The following is a 21,216-nucleotide window of genomic DNA, read 5'->3' as shown; positions in this document are numbered from 1 at the left end:
AATGGGGGTGTATTTGTGTCCATGGCATGGGTAAAACATTTTTGAGTAACATGTCGCTGTTGTCGATCTTCAAAATGGTCACTTTACAGGAGAAGGAAAAAAACATACTTTACTTTTAGTGTAAGTCAGTGGAACCAGACTTTTTTTCCCCCCAAGTAATCTTGGGCCATTTGGTTTGGTCCATTCATCATTAAGTTTGGTCCATTCATCCATGCCTATTACGTCCTGACAACACCAAGTTACATTATGCATGTGTTACAACTGCTTGGCTGTGTAATCAGAATGCAGGTGCTAGACTGGCCTACCTGCGGTCCAGACCGGTCTCCAGTGGCACGTGTGTTGCATTATGACAACAAACACCTCATATGGCTGCACAGCTGAAGTCTTGCATAACGGAAGGACAGAAGAATGGTAGAGAAATAACATTGGTTATTAGGTGCTGTTAAAAGGAAAGGTGATGTAACAGTGCGGCAAACATGTTGCAGGCATTACATTTACCATATCATATTTACAGAAAAAACCTTCATAAGGTAAAGCATTAAATTATGCTTTGGTATTCAACTGAAAACAGGTCAAACCGAATTTACTAATCACTGCTTTCTGTTTTTAAAAGTATTTCACAAACTGTCTCTACTTTTTGTTTGTTTTGTAATAAGAATAGTCTAATCTTGGCCAGAAATCACTGTATGTGTCATGATTAGCCCCTCCCAGTCTCCCCATGTGCTTTTGTTTACCTTTTAGTCCTGTCCATGTGCTTCTTTTTTTGCTTTCCTACCTGTTCTGCCCCTTGTTTGTTTCCACCTGTTTTCCACCTGTGTCTTGTGAACCCTCGTTAGATGTTTTGCTTGTTCTTTTCAAAGTGTTTTGTTAAGTGTTTGGACTTCTGTGTTCCTTGTCATGTCTGTCCCTCCTGCTCTTCGTGTTGGCTACCTGAACCTGGACTGTATCGACCACGACCCTGGATTTGCCCAAAATAAAACCTCAGCGTATGAGTTTGCCTCCTCGCTCCCAGCATTACAGTATAAATTTAGTTTAATAATGCAACATTTCTAACCAATCAAACAGTGTAGATACAATACATACAGACTTTGCTACCTCAACATAAAAATTGACCAATACATGCTACACCCACCAATGCATTCTTTTGTAGCAACTGTTATGAAGTTAGGCAAGCTTTTAAAGTTTAATTAATCATTGATGTTTCTAAGCTGACTACATTTGATTAGCTATGAAACATAGTCCAGGCTTGTAGTGTAGTATATTAACTCACTCACTTCACCTTTAGCATGCTAAAAGGCCTCCACAAGGGGGCGCTGTTAGCAGGCACGTAGCTTTTGGTGCTTCGTAAGAGCAGTGTTTCACACCAATGACAGTGTGTATTCAATGCTCGGTTAGCACAAATGCTACAGATGCCATCTAGCAACGGCAGCTTGTCAGAATTTAGCAGACAGTTTCTAAGAGGTTAAATGGGATTTTTGTCAGTGATGTATACACTTCTCCAGCCTGGCAACAGAGAACGTGATCGGTCATAAGCAGTTGTTCGCTTTTTCTGGAAAATGATATTTCTGAAGTCAAGCTTTTACTGAGTATAAGCGATTTGTTTTTAGATTTATAGGAAAGTAGGCCTCTGTTCCTTTGTTCTTCTCTGTATGTCTATGTGTGGTTTCACTTTGTCACACTAAGCACTTTGTGTCAGGAAACCAAAGTCAAATACAGCAGAATGAGGTTATGACTGTTTGTGGGACACAGTGGTGCTTTAGACAAAGACACATCAGCAAAGTAGACAAAAAGACCCAGTAAAACCAAAAAGATGTATTTCTCCCTTTTAAAATATCTAAGTGTATCGCTCTGCCCTGAGGTTCATCACTGGAGATCCGTACAGAACTCACCACTGTGAGCTGTATGCCAAAGGTGGGTGGCCCTCTTTAACGGTAAGTCGCTCTGGATAAGAGCGTCTGCTAAATGCTGTAAATGTAAATGTAAATGAAGGGAAACACACTGGTTGATTTTTATTTATAAGACTCTCTCCGGTCATTCGCCAGAATATATCACTTCACTGATGAATACAAATAACAGTAATTATCAGACTCGCTCTAGTAATTGGATCAGCTGCCAGGTACCAAGAGTTTCTGCTTTTAGTCACAGCACCAGCTGGAATTCACTACAGGACACACTAAAACTCAGCTCACTGGCGTCACTCAGTCATTTTAAACTTTTAATATCAAACCACCTACAGAGAGCCTGCACCTGTTTTACTTAATCATATTTATTCGTAACTTTTATTTTTGTTCTCCTTAGTTCTTTATCTCTTTTTTTTAATTTATTTATTTCCTCTCATTTTAAGTTTTTTTTTTATCATTACTTTTTTAATTTGTGATATTGTATTATTACCTTACTAATTTCTTTTCTACTTTTGATCTTAATTTCTTATCATTTAAATCTCAGGTTCTATTTTTATCTACTTTTATCTTCTATTCACTGTTATTTTAAATTTTCTTTTCATTTAAAATGATTAAATATAGTTATTATTTTCTTTGTCGTGTCAATCCCTGTTTTTGTAAATGCTCGGCTACATTGAAAATGAGGGTTGCCCTCAATGTACTTCAGAGTCAAAATAAAGGTTGATTGATTGATTGATAAACACAGTCAAGTGTCAAATCAGACATAAAGACAATATGACATCTGACCTTCTGACACAACCTTTTCTACATTTGTACTCTCTCAGGCTAAGGTAGTAGACTGGCACTGGGGCCCTGTTGTCACTGGGGTGGGACCCTCAAGGGTACATCTCAGTACCTTCAGTTAGTGAACATAATTGTACCATAATCCACTGAAACGATATTTTCTAAGTTGTACTGACTCCACATAACCCTGTCTCACTTGACTCACCATGAAAAGCCATGCAAATCAATTACAACATCATTTTAAGTTGTGCTGGCCTCTCAACATTATACAGTGCAAAACAAAAAAGACCATCTAGATTGTTACCAGTATAAAGTTCAAAAGCCAGGGTCTGTCTTGGGGAGGTATCTCTTAAGGCACCTGCTGAACACATTTTGGAGCTACAAATGCTGCCATTAGATGAGGCCACAGGCGAGTTTACCACGCCACATTTAGCACATCACAGCAACAAGAGTTTACAATGAACCATGAGCACTTAAAGAACCATTTTCATGCTTAAATTTCTTTTCTTTGCATGGTGAAATTGTTCTTTACATTGATGGAGAACATGTTGTTCATGGTTCTATATAGAACCTTTTTGAAGAGGGTTTCATATAACACCAAAACAAGTTCTGCTACTGTTATGTTGTCAAGCTTGTAACAACAGAAGAGCCATATTTGGTCCTACATAGAACCCTTATCAAAAAAGCTCATATGTAGAACCATACACAACACATTCTCCATCAACCTGAAGAACCATTTCACCACGCAAATGGTTCTCTGAGTGTTCATGGTTGAGTTTAGAGCCATTGTGCTTGCTAAAGAACCCTGAATGAGGCATCCTTTTTAAGGAGTGTAAGAGTGAACGAGTTAAAGGCTCACAGGTGGGTTGTATGTTCAGGATTCTGTGAAGTTAGTATCTGGTTTAATCATTGAGAGGAAAGAAGCTGCTGCAGGTTTGCAGTTCTTGCATGTATCTTGTTCCTGTCTCTCGTGTGGTGAAGGCCGCTTCCTGTGCCACGTTTCATTTTCTGTTCTTTCTGCAAACCAACTTTTGTGCCTATAGAAATGGCTTCGCTCGTGACAGAGATCGCTACCAGCTTTGTGATTTTCGTATGCGTCGTTCAAGGTGAGCAGGATTTCAATTATTCTTACTTTTCCAAAGCATCAATAAGTCCATTCTGCTTTTCCTCACTGACTGAGAAACTAGCCTCTTGAGTGGTTAATGTGGGGAGTGCCCTGTTAATATTAACAAGACCTCGTAGTATTAATGGTTTATGAGTTTATATCTCATCTTTATTCTGCTATGAAGAGATTTTGATTGTTTTCAGGCGTTACCAAAAAGACCAAATCAGTTTTGCCGAAATCTCTTGGGTGCCGTGTGGTAGATGCTAGTCTGTGGTTTGCTGTGCTGAATTCAGATTTTGTAAGTACAAGTAAAAAGTCAGCTCAAACGAAAATTAGAAGGTAACTAATTACACAGCTTTTGTTGATTTACCTCAACTTTTGATTTACCTCGACTTTAAGGACACAAGAGCTCAAGTTAAACGTCAAACATTCTCCTAACTTATACGTTCAGTTCTGTTAGGTGAAAAGTATAGAATTTATTTTATATAAATTTTCCCCACTAGCTGGGAATGTGTCCAACACACAATCACACCAGTTTGGGCTCCCAGTTTGGGACAGCTGGCATCACTGGGGTTTAAACTCACAACCTTCTGGTGTTGGGGGTGAATGCTTTGTCCACTGCTCCACTCACAAGCTCCTGAAATTAGATATCTGGGTCCAAAATGTTTAATATACTGTACGTGATATTTATAAATATTGTTTTAACTTTGAAAAGTAATGAAATGGTCTAGGAATTCACCTCAACATCAGGAGATTGTGAGTTTAACCTCTTGTGTTCCCACAAGCGTCCACAGAAGGCCAAGATGGGAAAATACTGGGTGGGACTGTGTGATGGAAAGAGTCCCCGCTTCACTCTCAGAAATAAAGGTACTAAACTGTCTCTGGGTCAGTGCCCCTCTTGTCACTGGGGTGGAACCTTCAACATCTCAGCCCCTTTAGTCTGGGAACATAACTGAACCATAATCCACTGAAATGATCTGTTCTAAGCTGGACTGACTCCAAACACCCCGCCCCGCCTCGCCTCCAGGCTTTTATTCTACTGCTCTATTTTAAAACGTTCGGTTATGAAAAGGAACAAATACCAGCTTTTCACCTGGAAAAACTTCTTTAATGTTGACAATCAGACCTTAAAGCCACTGCTGTATCTCTGAGGGAACATTTACATTGTTTGTACCTTGAAGAACAAAAAATGTACCAGCACAGAACCTTTATTTCTAACACTGTACTGAGGAAACTGTGCTTTTCTTCTTAAGCCTAGAACCTAGAAAGGGAGTTTTGAAAAAAACAAGAAATTTGAGCTGGGTGAACTCCAATGTCCAGAAGTTGAGTCATCTCAAGAAAAGCAGTGTCATCAGTTACCACTTAATTTTAAGCTGAGCTGATTTCTCATTTTTTAAAGTGTGTTTCAAGTGGGAAAGGTTCTCCTAATGCTTTTATGCTCTTGTTAAAGGCTTGTGAAAACAGGTTTTCTAGCTCTTATTAGTGTAACACAGAGCGAGGTAGCGGACGCATGTGTGGAGGTAAGCGACTTTTATTCAGGGCAGATCCAGGGTCATGGTCAAAGCGGTCCAGGGTTAAAAAGCCAACACGGAGAGATTGGGGCTCAGACATGACAGGATAAATACTAAACAGGATGCAATGGTAAAAACAGTACAAACACGACGAGCAAACATAGACCAATACATCAAACAAAGGCCGATACAAAGACCAGCAAACACAACGGTCAAACACAGGGCTTAAGTAACAAAGGGAAAACGAGGGACAGGTGAAAACAATCATGGGCAGAGTTACAAAACAAGGGGCAGGACTACGGATAACAAAGCGAACACACATGGAACATCAAAACACAAACACGTACAGGACTGGGAGGGGCCAATCGTGACAATTAGTATATATATATATATCCACCCACGAGGGGGTGCTGGAGCCTACCCCAGCGGTCATCAGGTGGAAGGCAGGATACACCCTGGACAGGTCGCCAGTCCATCACAGGGCAGTCACTCACACACTCACACCCAGGGGCAATTTAGCACGTCCAATTGGCCTGACTGCATGTCTTTGGACTGTGGGAGGAAACCGGAAAACCTGGAGGAAACCCACACAGACACAGGGAGAACTCCATAAAGAGAGGACCCTGGTCACCTCGCCGGGGAATCGAACCCAGGCCCTCCTTGCTGTGAGGCAACAGCGCTACCCAACACGCCACCGTGCCGCCCATATATACATATATACACATATACACACACACACACATACACAGAGTTTGTACAGTTTTGCTTCAATGTTCTTCTTTCTGCTTATCTTTATCACCTGAATCTCTATCTGAATCTCTGACTCGTGCTCTTTGAACTGATCAACAGGAGCCCGAAGCCTCCAGATACAATATAAGGAATCAGTGAATGCAACAGTAGGGCAGAACATCAGCCTGCCCTGCATCGTGTCAGAAGAGGAAAAAGTCAGCATCAACCAGTTGGAATGGCATAGAGAGGGAGAAAGAGGAGATGAAAAACTTGTGGTGTTTAATCCTCTATTTCAACCTCACTATTCAGCGAATGTCACACTGCAGCTGGTGAGAAAAACAAACTCAAGACTACAAGGCTCCATCTTGCATTTGCTTGGAGTTACGGAGAAGGACAATGGAAACTATGTCTGTGAGATCAGCTCCTTTCCGTACGGATCCTCCAAAAAGGCCACAAAAGTGCAAGTCACAGGTAAATCCACAATGCATGTGATTAATTCCTCATTCATGTCTGCATGTTTTTATGCAGAATTAAACAACATTAATTCTTGTGGCCCCATAATTCAATGCATCACTCTAATGATCGCATTCAGTAAGTCTCAAAGAAGATGCTGATTGATACAACTTTAACCCTCGTGTGGTTGATGTGCTTGTTACTCAGTGGTCTGCTGGACCCACCGCATTGTTGATTTTTGTATCAATACAGTCATAACAATTTATCTAAAAACATTAGATGCTTAAAATAGCACAAGTGTCCAGCGTGGGGTTCTCCTTTAGCAGCTGTAGCCAGTTAGCAGCCTGTCCATGTTGTCCACACACACAAACACATACACACACAGACGCACACTCACACTAGCAGCAGGCCGTGTAGGAGGAGAACTGAGTGAAGGACACAGAACCTCAACACTTTTACTCCCCGTGGGTTCAGCCCAGCACCACATGTGTATTATAAATGTGTGGGGGGTGAACAGAGTGAAGCTCTGAAAATGGGTTATTTTAGATGTTCTTCACAGAAAATGAGCAAAGACCAAGAATCTGAGGCTGAAATAATAGAAAATCAATCATTTTATCTTTTGGCAAACATTGAAAATGCGTCCCACAGATCCCAACACCACACAAGGGTTAAGGTTAATGAGGGTTGAGGGGTTGAGGGGGAAGACGAATCCCAATAGGAAAGAAAATCTGTCAATACTGAACTGTAGATAATGATGTTCTGTTGCTCTTATTCATCAATATTAGACTCAAATACGATAAAGTGGGCAAGCAAATTTCACCAACTGTCTGGCATGTAAAACTAAAAATGAAAAACATGCACTGAAGTAATCTCCATTTAAATCTGTTATTATTCCACTGTCTTAAAAAAACTGAGATGTTTTCACATTTTATTCTTTACAACTGCTGTAATTTTAGCACCACCAAATTTGGTCAGTAGGGGAGAACTGCACTTTACCTTAAACTCCACCTACAAGCACAGCCATTGGCTCACAAGCTGCTTAATGCTGTCATTTTACTGGCTCCCTACTGAAACACCTGCATCAATTAGGCTGTTTCATGCAAATGATATGCAAATGTGGAAGGCTGGCTAGGATTTTATGCACTGAAGCTGATCCATCATTTGCACTCAAATCTCTGCTTCTTTTTGAGTCATATGAAAGATTCATGAATCAGACTCAGAAGAGTTCATACTTCATTGAAGGCAGTCAAATAAGTGCTTTTGGAGCAAATATCTCCACCTGAACATCATGTTAAGTCCTATTTTGTCTTGATTTTCGGCCCAGTGCCTAGGATCACAGCACAAGTAGAGCCCCCAGTCAGGTCTGTGGTGGAGGGGGATGAAGTGAACATCACATGTGCCAGTCATCCTCCAGCTGACCTTTACAGAGTGATGTCTTTACAGGTGAGTAAATAAGAACAGCAGTCAGAAAGCACCAGCTTACATCCTTAAAAATGAAGTGGTTCCTCACTTGAAACGTCATGAGATCATGTCATGAGATCTTCTAACCCATTTCCACCGTAGCCATAAAATGCCATTTCCTCTTTTTCTGAGGAAATCCCTGAACAATGTTTTTTTTTTTTCTTCAGTAGTGGTGATGTAATATATTTCAGTGGAAATGTGTATGATTCATAAAACCAGACTCTGGATTTCCATATTTATAGGTGAGCAATAAGCAAGTCTACATTCATGAAGGTGTTTTTATTGTGTGTATTGATATCAAGAAACTGCAGTTCATTTGTCCATTTGATCTCAGCACTGCAGGGGGTTCTTCTCCCCTCATTGCTGGCTAGCAGCTTAACACAGAGTCACGGCATTTTACAATACGGAGGGCTTTACATGCACTTTATAGTCCGATAAAATCAGATTTTGTCAGTAATCCGATTAACATGTTTACATGCACTTGGGCAATCAGATAATGGGGAAACAACAGGTCCACGTCACTCGGACATCGTAAACAGATTTCTGCTTTGCAGCCAGCCTATAAACTCACAGAAGACGATGAGCCCGAAACATAATGTAAAATCTTTACCTAAAAATCTGAACATAGATGAAGAATATTTAAATCCTTCATTTCGTCAAGCACAAATTTGGTTTTAGCGTCGTTCCAAAAGTCTTTTGCTGCGTCTCGCGGTGACGCTGCTCGCTTATTTCCGGTACCGCTGCCTGTTTTTCGCACATGCTCAGACTGAGAAATCTGAAAGAAATCAGAGTAAGAGTTCACATGTACTGAGAATGGCCACAAGGGGACCTCACAAACAAGGAGCTACACTTTACAACCGCTTTTCACACGTTTCATTTACATAAGCGGTCCATTAAAGAAGAGTCTGCTGAAAGGTTGAGAGACCCAGGGTGGTTCTTCTTCCACTGTGCCCTTTCTTTTATTTTCAAGACTGTGTCACCATCTGCATGAACCTGAGAGCATTTCATCCAACGCCTTCCTTGCTTTTCCTCACCGCAGAGCACTTTCACACTGGAGAGTCAGAGTGGACATTTCACAATACCGAATGTCACTCGCCACTACAGTGACCTGATCTGTCGTCCCCTCTGGACCTCATCAAACCAACACTTACAAAGCCTCACAGCGTCTGTGCATCTGACCGTGGACTGTGAGTATCACACAGCCACACAGTGTCTTCGGTTACATTTATTTCCACAAGCTTCACTATCAGAGTGAATCAGGGCCAAACTGAACAAAGACTTGTGTCTTATAAATGATGAAAATCATAGAAATAAATATGCTGCTTTTCTCATTCCCAAACAGTTCTTGACAGCATTGAGTGTAATTCCAGCAGCCAGATCCAGACTGAGACGGGAACAAATCTGACAATAACGTGTGAGGCGAGGTCTTCAAACCCCTTACGGTACATCTGGAATAAGGTAATTCACAATCTCAGCAATGAAGGCAGCTAAAAACATTTAATGTATATTGGAGAACTTCCTCAAATCACCGGCCTTCAGAAAATGTTCCTGAAGCACTTTCAGAAACTAATGCCACTGTGCCCAAGACATTAAAGCCTTTTAGCCTTGAATGTTGGTATCTAGATTAGTTTCTAAGATACAGGGCTTTCCAATGTGGGCGTGGCAATAATTTGCACCATAGAACGAAGCATTAATTTTGTAATTTGTAATTGTTCATTGTTAGTTGTTTACAACTGTAATTGTAAAATGACACTAAGTGTGGAAAAGGCACTATATAAATTAAAAAATAATAAATGAAAGTAAAGGTTATATAATCTATACTATACTATACTATACTATACTACACTACACTATACTATAGAGGTGGGTAATCCAGGTCCAAAAGGTAAAAACCCTCCCCAGGATTTTGTTCTAACTGCCGGAACACCTTTACTGCTGGTTTGAGCAAATTAAAGAAGTCAAGCAGTTGGAACAAAATCCTGGGGTGGGATTTTACTTTTTGGACCTGGATTATATACCACACTATACCATACTATACTATATTGTCACTGATGGAAAAAGCTCTAAGCAGAATTTTATGTCTAACTTGAGTAAGTTAACCTTTTGGTTTATTACATAATCTAGTTTATGACAGTTGTCAGTATATTTGAACAATTCTCCAGTGGAGTGTGATGCCAAAGATGCATGTAAGCAGCATCACTAGACCTTGTCAGACAGTAGCAGCACACATCAGAAATATACGTATAATACGGTTTACATTTTTTTTAAGGACTTGACACGAAACCTTTATTTTTTTAAGATTAATTCATAAACGAGTACTATGAAATGACTAATGAATACCAAAGATCTGATGTACATGAGTGTGGCTACTGTATATTGAGGGCTAAATGTGTTGTAGTGAAATTGCAATAAAATTGCAAATGTGCCTGTCTGTGTCTCCTGTTCTGGTAGCTAAGCACATCTTAAACCAAAGAATAATCCCTGATAGTTTCATCCATCTATCAGTAATAGTTTATAGTCATGACTAAAGCCAGGCCTACACTGTGCGATTTTCAGAAATCTTGTTCTGTGCTGAAAACTCACACTGTATGTTTGAATTGCCCATCGCGTACAGACAAAAGCCGGCGATTTATCTGCTCACACCGCACGTGAAACGCAGCCCCTACAGTCAGCTCTGTCTACAATTTCCAATAAACCTGTTTCATTCAAAACAACATGCTGCGCCGCCGATGTCTTGATCAAAACATAGGCTATGACATTTGAAGCAACTCCCAGCTCCATACATAGAGCACCACATATTAAAATAGTTGCTCCTGCACCCAGAAAGTGCATCGCATGACTAATAAATAGCCTTCTGAGGTTCAGCCATGTGTGCACAGCCCTGTGCTGGACAAACAGTGGGCGGGAGGTTAGAGAACCAGCCCTGTGACTGGAAGGTCGCTGGCTCGATCCCCTTGTCTGACAGTCCATGACTGAAGTGCCCTTGAGCAAGACGCCTAACCCCCAACTGCTCCCCGGGCGCCGTGGATAGGGCTGCCCACTGCTCCAGGCAAGTGTGCTCACTGCCCCCTAGTGTGTGTGTTCACTAGTGTGCATGTGTGTGGGTGTTTCACTGCACGGATGGGTTAAATGCAGAGGTCTAATTACACGGTGTGCAAACCCAGTGACCAATGGACCAAAGCCAGAATTTAATGGACTTGTGCTACACAGACCAAAACATCACTGTATTTATTTATACCTCGTAATTCAACTCAGTGAAACAGAGTTTCTGCAAATGTGGACTTCTTGGCACCCTTGTAGGAGCAGTGGTTGTGATTTTGGGTGCGAATTTGAGAAATCGGTTTGTGAGGCGACTCAGCCTGTGAGACACGCAGCCAAAATTTCTGACATGTCAGAAAAACATCCGATCATCTGACTGCTCACTTGAAGCTCGTTTGGACAGTTCATCGGGCATCGTTCCTCTCGCACTGCACGGCAAACGACGGCCGATGAAGCTGTAATTAGGCCCGACCATAAAATTCAGTCAGCTCCGACCAAATCGGGCTTAAAAACAGGCTAAAATCGCAGTGTAGGCCTGCCTTAAGACTGCCTCTTTTCCTGAAGCGCACATTTTATGGCAAAATCCAAAGCCATGCGCACCTTTTAAAGCCTTTCTATCTAAAAAACTGTTGTAGATACAAGCCTAAGACTTGCACACTATCTCCTGGGCACATTGCCAGTGTTCCCTGAAAATAGTCAGCAAATTTGAAACGGCCAGTCGGAAGGCCTTTTACATGGATTGTGTTTTCTTCTCACAGGGGAACGTGACAGTGTCCCACCAAGCCACTTTAAGCCTGTGGCTAGTGAATCCTGGCTCCTCTGGGATGTACTCTCTGATCGTCCATGCAACAAACCAAAGCCGCCTCCAGAGACGGAAAGATTTTGCGGTCACTGTAGTCAACAGGACGTATGCTGGTGAGGGCATGAAAATGTTGCTGAATGACTGAATGAGGCGTCACTCTGATAAGGCCGAATTCGTAAATCTGAAACAAGACGTTTAGACCTTTATCTCCGGCTACGCTCTGTCAGTTATTTTCCTTTAAATACCCTTAGGAAACCCAGCTTATTGGCTGTTTGCTTGTTGTTCTAGGTCATCAGCGTCTGCATGCTCCTCTGACCTCACTGTGGTTTGTTTTAAAGTTGATGCAGAGACATACACTTCCTGACCTCTCGCCTGTAATACAGAGGCGAAAGAACCTCAGCCCAGCTCAAATCTTTTTTAAGCCTCTTAAGCAAGGGGACAGATGAATGCACCATAGCACTCAACTTCACATGATGACAACAGCTTGAAAAAAGTAAACAGTCGTCTTAACGCTAATGCAGCACAACATCCATCTCAGCACACATCTCCCCGTGTTGGGGCTGAAATATCTACCAATGCGTATCGAAACGTTTCTCCAAAGTAGCAACTTTACAAGAGAAGGCCAACAAATTCTCGACTTTCAATGCAAGTTAAAGAGGTTTTATTCCAAGTGAATTTGGAGCATTTCTATTGGTTGGTTATTCATTAAAACACAATATCCTTTACGTCGAAAAATAACAATCAACATAAATAAACAGTTTCTTGAGCAGTGACAGTGTATTTTGAAGCACAGGTGCCCAAACGTTTTGCCTCACGGAGGGTGGGCGGGGGGGTGGGTAGGTGAGGTATAAGTGCATCATATTTCGTCAGCGTTTTTCTATAAGGAATGTTAGGCCCATATAGTCTTCTCTGGCACAGGGACAGGTCAATGGTGAATGCATGGTGTGAAAGTATGTATAGTGCAGGATTCACTGCTATTAATAGAGACGCCACTTTCACACGTCGTGGTGCTTTGATCTTCAGGTGTTGTTGGCCACAGTTTACTTGCTACTCATCTTAGCTCTTCCTGTGCTAACACATGTCCCCCCACCTTCATGATAAGAGTCCTTATTAGAATAACCTGTGAATAAATGCTGAAAAACAATATTCCAAACTGACAAGCTATACATGGTACTGTATACATATATTATATATTCCACCCAGTGATTGCTGGGATAGGCTCCAGATCTCAAAGGAGAAGTGGCTTAGGAGATGTGTGCGTGTCTGTGTGTGTGTGTGTGTGTGTGTGTGTGTGTGTGTATTTATATATATATATATATATATATATATATATATATATACAGTACTGTGCAAATGTCTTAGGCACCCAAGACACATTTTCAAAATCTATTTGTTTGTGTAGTTTGTGTTTATTAACCGAGAAAACTGTTAATATTAAAATAAACAAAATGTATAGAATATTAATTAATAATGATTATATATATATATATATATATATATTCTATTTTTTTATTTTATTATGGACTTTTATCTCTGGGGTCATCTCAAATAAATTGTGTATACTGAGAAAATCCACAACAAACACCACCTTCAGCACCGCATCGTGGAGGCTTGTGAGAGCATAAAAAATAAAATACATTTTTTTTTTACTGTTTTGACTCACCTAATGTATATACATATATATATATATATATAAAACAGTACTGAGCTAAAGCTTTAGGCGCCTGAAAAAATAGAAATTAAAAGGCTGTTTATTTGGTTTATTAAGTATTTACTTAGAAAAACATTAATATTTGAATCAATACAAACAATATTAACATACAATGTAGTACTTACATTCCTCTCATGGCAGCTCAGTTTTAACTGTAGTTATCATTTAATATATGATGGCGAGAGACCTCCAAGAGACGTCTAGAACCAAGCTTTGTTCTTCAGACTAGCTCATATCAATTACTTTTTTATATTCTCATTACTTTTTACTGTATTTGTGTCAATTCACATCTATTCTACTGGTGTGAGGTTTCACAAGCAAAAATACACTGACTGCCAACACAGTGCACTTAAGGGCCAAACACTTTTGCCCAGTACCATATATATGATATACCATATACATACAAATACATACTTGTATGCAAAGGTTTAAACACCCCCAGTTTATTTATGCAATTACATGTTTTTTGTGAAACGTCGTCTACAGGTAGCAAAGTTAAATATGGCACTTTTCAGCATAAGTTCTATTTATTTGCTGAGTGCAGCATATTGGTAAAAAATAAACATAAGAATAAACATAATAAAACATAAAATGTGCTTATTTGCTCATTTCAGCAAATAACAGTAACTGGACATTAAAATGTACAGACGTGTGTTCTCTGTAGAGAATTTGTTCTTATTTATATTCAGAAAACTGAGTCAACAAACTTGGCCTGGACGCTTTCGTCGGCCCAGCGTGCCAGAAGGAACTGCAGTCTCCTGTGTCCTACATTTACAATTCCTTGTTTATCTTCTCATGTGCCACTCAGCACTCAAGACATGCGTGTCCTCTTAGATAAATGTAAAGAGACAACAAAAACACATTCTGTTTACATTTGTGTTAAACGTGGTCAAAATCTGTTACTGACCACTCGTGAATTTGGTTTGAGCGATCAGAGCGTTAGTCAGTCACAAGGTGTCTTGGGGTGTTTACCCCAGCTTTTCATGCAGTCGAGCGAAATCCGAACACCATCCAATGACCAGAAACTGAGGCAAGGTGTGAACAGGCCCTACAAATGCTGAGCATCTTTGGATCAAGATGGCAAGAGCAAAAATATCGACAGTGTTTCCACAGGAACGGTGACTAAAGTGACTTCTGCATTTACATTTATGGGAAAGATGTTAGTGAACAGAGCTGGAAAGTGTGTTTGAAAGCGAATATTTGAATGTATTTTGGTTGTGCACTGATGTGACATGTAGGGAAAAGTATATCGCCGCTGTCGTTTTTCAGTTTTTGACCTAACTTGAAGATGCCAGTTGCTCTTCACACTGTGTGTAAGTTTCACAATGAATGGACCAAAATAAACAGCCCAAAATGACTTGGGAAGAATTCTGGTTCCATTGACTTACATAAAAAGTAAAGCAGGTTTTTTCCTTCTCCTGTAAAATTACAATTTTTTAGATACAAGGCTTTATTCTGACAACAGCTGGTCACTGAGACCGTGAATGGTCCTGGTCATGTACACATCTCAGAATTAATTTGAATGCCAGAAACCAGCTTTATTCTAATAAGAACTGAGCATGACATAATTCACTAATTACTTGTCACTTGTGGTTCAATGGAAGAGGCCTAGAAGTTTAAGCTTTTAATTGATGCCACATTTCTACTCACAGATTGAAGAGGAGATATTTTATCACGACGTATATTTGAAATTGTTGGGCCTACAGTCTTGTTATGCAAAATTTTGCCATGTTTATCATTTCTTGCCACCAAAACAAATGAAATCTTGGACGTCCAGAGTGTAACCGATATGGAACATAAAGCGAGGGTGATTGTAATACATTATACAGCTTGCGAGGCAATGAAATATGTCATTATATCTGAATAGTATAGCAAAATGAAACCAATAATTTGGGTAAATACATATTGTCATATGAAAGTGATGTGCCATATCTGTAAGTAATATAATTAAAGCTACCTTTCTGTTTTAAAAATGCATTTGTTGATATGCTTTCACTTATTGTGACACCATATATTTATTAACTCATCTGTGCATTTGTCTGTCCATCAAAATGAAGAACACCGGAGCACCACCTTTACTATGGAAACAACATCCCAGATCACAGAAGGCACAACTCTGACAACAGCAGAGCCGGGGTTTTCGACAATGACATCACAGCCAGTGTACATCGACGCCACTACTCCCTCTGCTGGAAACATCACCACATCACATGCAACCTTCACAGCGGCACATGCATCTGACAGCTCAACCACAAGCTCTCTTTACACAACAGCTGAAGGGAGCACACGGTCTGTGAGTTGCTGTCAGAATGATACATCCAGCCCAAGACAAGGATCCACCCCTGTTCACCCAGACGCCAGAACAACCATCTTCAAATTCCCTTTAACAGAAGAGAACTTCTTAACCACAGTCAAAAGTGTGAACGGTAGGGACACTTTACATAGGGCATCACAATACTTGAGGGCTTCACTACAATATATACAGTATTCGGCCGGATAAGTTGGAACAGGCATGTTGGCTATTATTCATCAAATTGTGTGCAGTCAAAATGAGTTGTGTGCAGTCAACTGTGTAAGTCATTGAATTTATTTTTTGGCGTGTTTATTCTATTTGTTTAATTGTCAGCAATAACAGTAAAATAGAACATAAGAATGATAACACACACTTTTCCACACTGCAATCCATTCAAAGACTTTTACTTTATAGACTTATACTACTGATACAGTAAATAACTACCTCCCTAATAATACAAAACAGAGCTTACCTAAAGCAGTAGAAGCTTCTCATATACGGGTCAGTATTATGACCCAAGCAACCAGTGTTCACAACACACAATCACATCACTCTACATTCCCAACTACATTTTGTTCTTTTCACATTTGTTTCTTTTCAATCATAGTAATTTTAACACATTTTTAAAGACTTTTAACCTCTGGCCAGTAGGGGGAGCAGTGCGTGCCCGGCTCGACCACAGAGTTGGCCTATGAGGATGATCCCTGGCTCATGAGCTGCTACTTTTCTTTTATTGACTCACCATTGAAACATCTGCATAAATGAGAATGTCCTTAATGTCCTTAAATAGCAAAATTATCCTGGATCAGATTTGGCCCTCATCCCAGATTTTCATTTGGCCCACTTGCCATATGGATTAACGTCACTTGGGTGGACCACTACCAGTTGTTAGATGTGGGCCACATCTACCAAATTAGGGCCACAACTTAGCCAAAAGTGAACCACACATCTGGACCAGATCTGGGCCAGAAGCTGACTACAAGACGTGGTCCATAGCTGGAACAGATCAGAGTAATTTCAGATGGCAAAATTATTCTGGCCCAGATTCCACCCCCATTTTTATCCAGCCCACTTGTCCCATGGACCACTCCCGGTCACTAGATATGGGCAACATTCGTACCGGATTAGGGCCACAAGTCAGCCAAAGGTGAGCCACACAACTGGGCCTAATCTGGGCCAGAAGATGACCAAAATATGTAGGATGCATATGACGCAAACTAGGGCATGCCCTTTGATAATGATATGCAAATAAGGTTCTCATAAGGTCCAGGGCTTATTTTCAAGCACTGAAGCTGATTCATCAGTTGAGGCCAAATCACTTCTTGTTTTACTGTCCTACAACAGTTTCCTGAAGACATGGAAGAGACTGCACATCATTCAGGACGATCAAATCCGCTTTCACTTCTCCCAACTTATGCAACTCGTCACATTAAAGTCACATCGCCACAAATCCGATACGTATCCGATCTAGGACCACATGTGAAAGTGGCTCAGGTTGGATTTGAAAAGATCAGATTTGTGTCCACACCGCCCTGAAAACATCAGATCTAAGTCACATTATGGCGAAAAACCGGATTTGTGCCACTTCGACCTGGTAATGTGAACGTAGCCCAAGTGAACCCTGGTTCAGTTCATTTCTGGTGGAAACGCATTTCTACAAAGCTCCACACCAAACCAGAGACTTCGATATCAGCTATACGTTTATATTTATGACTCTGATTTCAATACATGTGGACACTAAAACACTTTATTCCCTAAATGCAACATAATAGAAATGATAAATTGAACCAAGAATATAAGTGAGAAATAGATCTGGATTTAATGTAGTAAATAAAGTAAAGATAATAAAATAAAGATTTCAAAAAGTAAATAGGCAGGACAGGACTGGAGGGCAGTTGTGGGCTGGAGGTTTGGGAACCAGCCTCGTGACCAGAAGGTTGCCAGTTTGATCCCTTCAGCTGACAGTACATGACTGAAGTGAGCAAGGCACCTAACCCCCTATTGCTCCCAAGGTGCTGTGGATAGGGCTGCCCACTACTCTGGTCAAGTGTTCTCACTGCCCCCTTGTGAGTGTGTGTTCACTAGTGTGGGTGTTTCACTGCATGGATGGGTTAAACGCAGAGTGGTTCTGAATTTAAATAGAATTTAAAACAGGTAAGAATTTCTGAATTCAAACAAACCAATATTTTTTCTATTATATATTTTCTATTAATTGTCACGAATTTACCAGATTTTAGAAAAACGAAGTAATAGTAAAAACAGCATAAGAAGCACTGCCATAAAAGTGTTTGGTTTTGGTTTCATAAAAAGCCTTTCCTTTAAAAAACACCTTTTAATATCAATTGAAGGTTCTGTAAGCAACCAAAATGGGGGGAAAACGTGTTTTAGATTGTATGTTTCGAGGTAATTTTACGACGCACAAGCTGAGATAAGCAAGATTTATTAAGGGCAAATCCAGGGTCATAGTCGAGACAGTCCAGGGTCAATGAGCCAACACAGATTGATCGGGGGACAGGCATGACAGACACCAGAATCCAACAAGCAGAACAGTACAAAGACTAGTACAACCAACACAACCAACACAGCGTATAGCAACCAACAAAGCAAAGAGAGATTCAAACAAAGACCAGTAACCAGACCGGAGAAAACACAGGGCTTAAAGACAAGGGTAACAAGGGACAGGTGCAAACACAGGTGGAGACAATCAGGGGTGGAGTCATGAAACAAGGGGGCAGGACTAGAAAACCAAAACAAACGCACATGGGCAGGACTGGGAGGGGCCAATCGTGACACTTTCCTTCACATTTCTCAAAATGTTATGATGAAAGGACCAATGGAAATGATCCAAAATGATCTAAAATAAAATCTGTTTACATTAAAAGTTAAGGACACTTTTGCCCTGTCCTGTAAAGTTACTATGTTTGAGATGCTTGGGCTTATTTGGACAACAATTGTGTTGAGGTCTTTCATTTTTCTATTATCTCTAATGTACTTCATCACATACTCATTTGTCTCGCTTTCTCTTTGCTGCAGATCAAAGTGGCAATAAGACGCACGTGGTGTATGTTCTCATCCCCGTCGTTCTCTTGTTGGTGCTGATTGGCTTTCTATACAGGAGGTACCTCATCCAAAAAAGGTGAGAGACACATCAAAGGGCATGTGCGTCATCTCTGTCTCCGTCTGTCTGTCTGTCTGGTCTCTAAACCCCCTCTGTCTTTCTTCATTCATCAGAATGGATATGCCTCCCCCGTTCAAGCCTCCTCCTCCACCAGTGAAGTACACATCAGTGAGAAGTCAGAACTCACCTGTGACTGACATCATAGTATGATGACGTGAAGCACCGACACAGAGAGACTGGCTGCAAACTGACAGGATTTTATTCCACTTCTAAAAACATTTTTATACTGTACCTTTATGTAACTCTCCTTTTCTGTAAATGATTTATGTATTTTTCACTTTTTTGCAATTTATACAAAATATATTTCACAATGTTTTTTTTCTGTGTGTGTGTGTGTGTGTGTGTGTGTGTGTGTGTGTGTGTGTGTGTGTTTTTCTCACAGAAGTTTCCATAAAAAATCTATTAATAAGTAATATATAACTACTTATAAACATGAACTCCATTTGACTCCCTGAAAGCAAAGCACTCCCACACTTTGTCTGGGTCTTAACATTTTGCCTTGCATTAAATTAAAGGTCAAATGAGCATCAACATGGAAATTGTTGATCTTTTTAGTAGTAAAATGAAAACAATGCTTTCAACACTTTAGCCTAGCAGGGCACAAAAAAATATCCTAAAGCTATGCATTAATTTGATAAACAGCCAACAATGAACCACTTTTTCCAGCTTTCAACAAAAGATTTCATATTTCTGGTTGTGGAAATGAAGTGTTTCACAGCAGGGCTGAAAGACTGGCTGATTTTATGGTAACACTTTCTAAGAACGTTAGGTTTGGAAGCGTCTATAAACACAATGATTACATGTTATAATGAATAAGGCACTATAAACATGGATATAAATATTTATAAAAATAAATTACACTGAATTACACTTTATAGCCATGTATACATTAGTGGTGTAAAGTAGTGTTAATAACATGTTATACTGTCAGTGCCAAAGAAGTCAGTCCCAGCTTGGAGAGCGTAAAGTAAAGTCAGATACACAAAGTTTATTTACACCATCTTCTAATATTTTATTTCTCAGCGCTGGAGCTGTTAGAGCTGCATCTTCAGGCCTTCAGTCCTGAATATTCAGATGCTCCAAACAGGCTGTCCAGCCTAGAATTACTGCTACAATATCCCAGCAAACACAGCCTCTCCCCTGAACCCCCTTTGACATCTCAATGAGTCTCAATGAAGTTACTGTGAAGGCCTGGAGAGGGAGAGGCGAGATAGTCGAGTGCTGTCACTGTAATTTGTTCCCTCACTGGTTCTAACGTCAAGTGCTAGAACCTTCACTCTGTATCACTACACTACACTGCAGTACAGTAATGCTGATTTCTGCTGGCGTTCTATTGGATATGCAGTGTTAAGTCAGTGCCAGGCTAACGGTGGTGCACATTAACAGTAGTGCACATTGACTTTCCCTCATTGGGTGAAACACTGAGGGCAGCTCTAGTTTAAACTCTGACATTTGAAGTCTGTAATGAGCTTTATTGTGTTTTAGTGTTTCAGTAAATCCTTCAACTTGAAGCCTCAGTCTAAACCCTGGAGGAGGCTTTAGTCCAGTACGCTTCACTTTACTTAGCTATATAGTGGTAGCTTTGTAAAGAAGCAATCATGAAGCAGAGGTAATGTCATTTTGTTGCAAGTTCCCACAACTGTACATCTAGACGGTTACAAATAGTGAAAAGGGGGCAGTCGTGAGCTGGAGGTTAGGGAACCAGCCCTGTGACCGGAAGGTCGCTGGTTCGATCCCCTTGGCTGACAGTCCATGACTGAGGTGCCCTTGAGCAAGACACCTAACCCCCAACTGCTCCCTGGGTGCCGTGGATAGGGCTGCCCACCGCTCTGGGCAAGTGTGCTCACTGCCCCCTAGTGTGTGTGTGTGTGTGTGTGTGTGTGTGTTCAGTAGTGTATTTGGGGGTTTCACTGCACGGATGGGTTAAATACAGAGGTCTAATTCTACAGTAACAAATGACTCTTAATTCTATTTCTATTCTAAAAAAAGTCACAAAAGACACAAAAGTTGTGATCATATTGTCCAGAAAGCTGCAGGCTAGCTAACTAGCTAATACTAGCCAGGTGCTATTTTGCTATGCCAATATAGATCAAATTTAGATATCATTAAATGTGGGTAACAAAACTTTGTAGCAAATTGAAGTGTAATAGTAAAGTTAGTGGAAACAAGTATTTTTGAAATTGTAAAGATGAACTGCAAACTAGCTAATGCGTTGTTATTGATTATTAGTAGCAGCATTAGTATTATTGC

General features: G+C 40.4%; 1 protein-coding gene across 1 annotated transcript; it reads left to right on the top strand.

The window, feature by feature from the left end:
* Window positions 1-3,655: 3,655 nt before the first annotated feature.
* On the top strand, window positions 3,656-19,497 carry si:ch1073-15f19.2 (T-cell surface protein tactile). Its single transcript, XM_017691408.2, has 9 exons — window positions 3,656-3,790; window positions 6,150-6,500; window positions 7,807-7,925; window positions 8,983-9,130; window positions 9,286-9,401; window positions 11,741-11,897; window positions 15,553-15,921; window positions 18,822-18,924; window positions 19,020-19,497. Exons 1-9 carry the CDS (start codon window positions 3,730-3,732, stop codon window positions 19,114-19,116), a joined length of 1,521 nt encoding a protein of 506 aa, XP_017546897.2. The 5' UTR covers window positions 3,656-3,729; the 3' UTR covers window positions 19,117-19,497.
* Window positions 19,498-21,216: the final 1,719 nt, after the last annotated feature.

This window comes from Pygocentrus nattereri, chromosome 18, assembly GCF_015220715.1.
Source record: "Pygocentrus nattereri isolate fPygNat1 chromosome 18, fPygNat1.pri, whole genome shotgun sequence".
In the NCBI taxonomy this organism is placed as follows: Eukaryota; Metazoa; Chordata; class Actinopteri; order Characiformes; family Serrasalmidae; genus Pygocentrus; species Pygocentrus nattereri.
This window is presented reverse-complemented; position numbering and strand designations above follow the sequence as displayed.

Bases quoted from the DNA above. Each gene is read 5' to 3' on its own strand.
- si:ch1073-15f19.2 (XM_017691408.2), top strand. From the start codon at position 3,730: ATGGCTTCGCTCGTGACAGAGATCGCTACCAGCTTTGTGATTTTCGTA. The intron at 6,501-7,806 runs GTAAATCCACAA...TTTTCGGCCCAG, and splicing joins CACAAAAGTGCAAGTCACAG to TGCCTAGGATCACAGCACAA. The intron at 18,925-19,019 runs GTGAGAGACACA...TTCATTCATCAG, and splicing joins AGGTACCTCATCCAAAAAAG to AATGGATATGCCTCCCCCGT.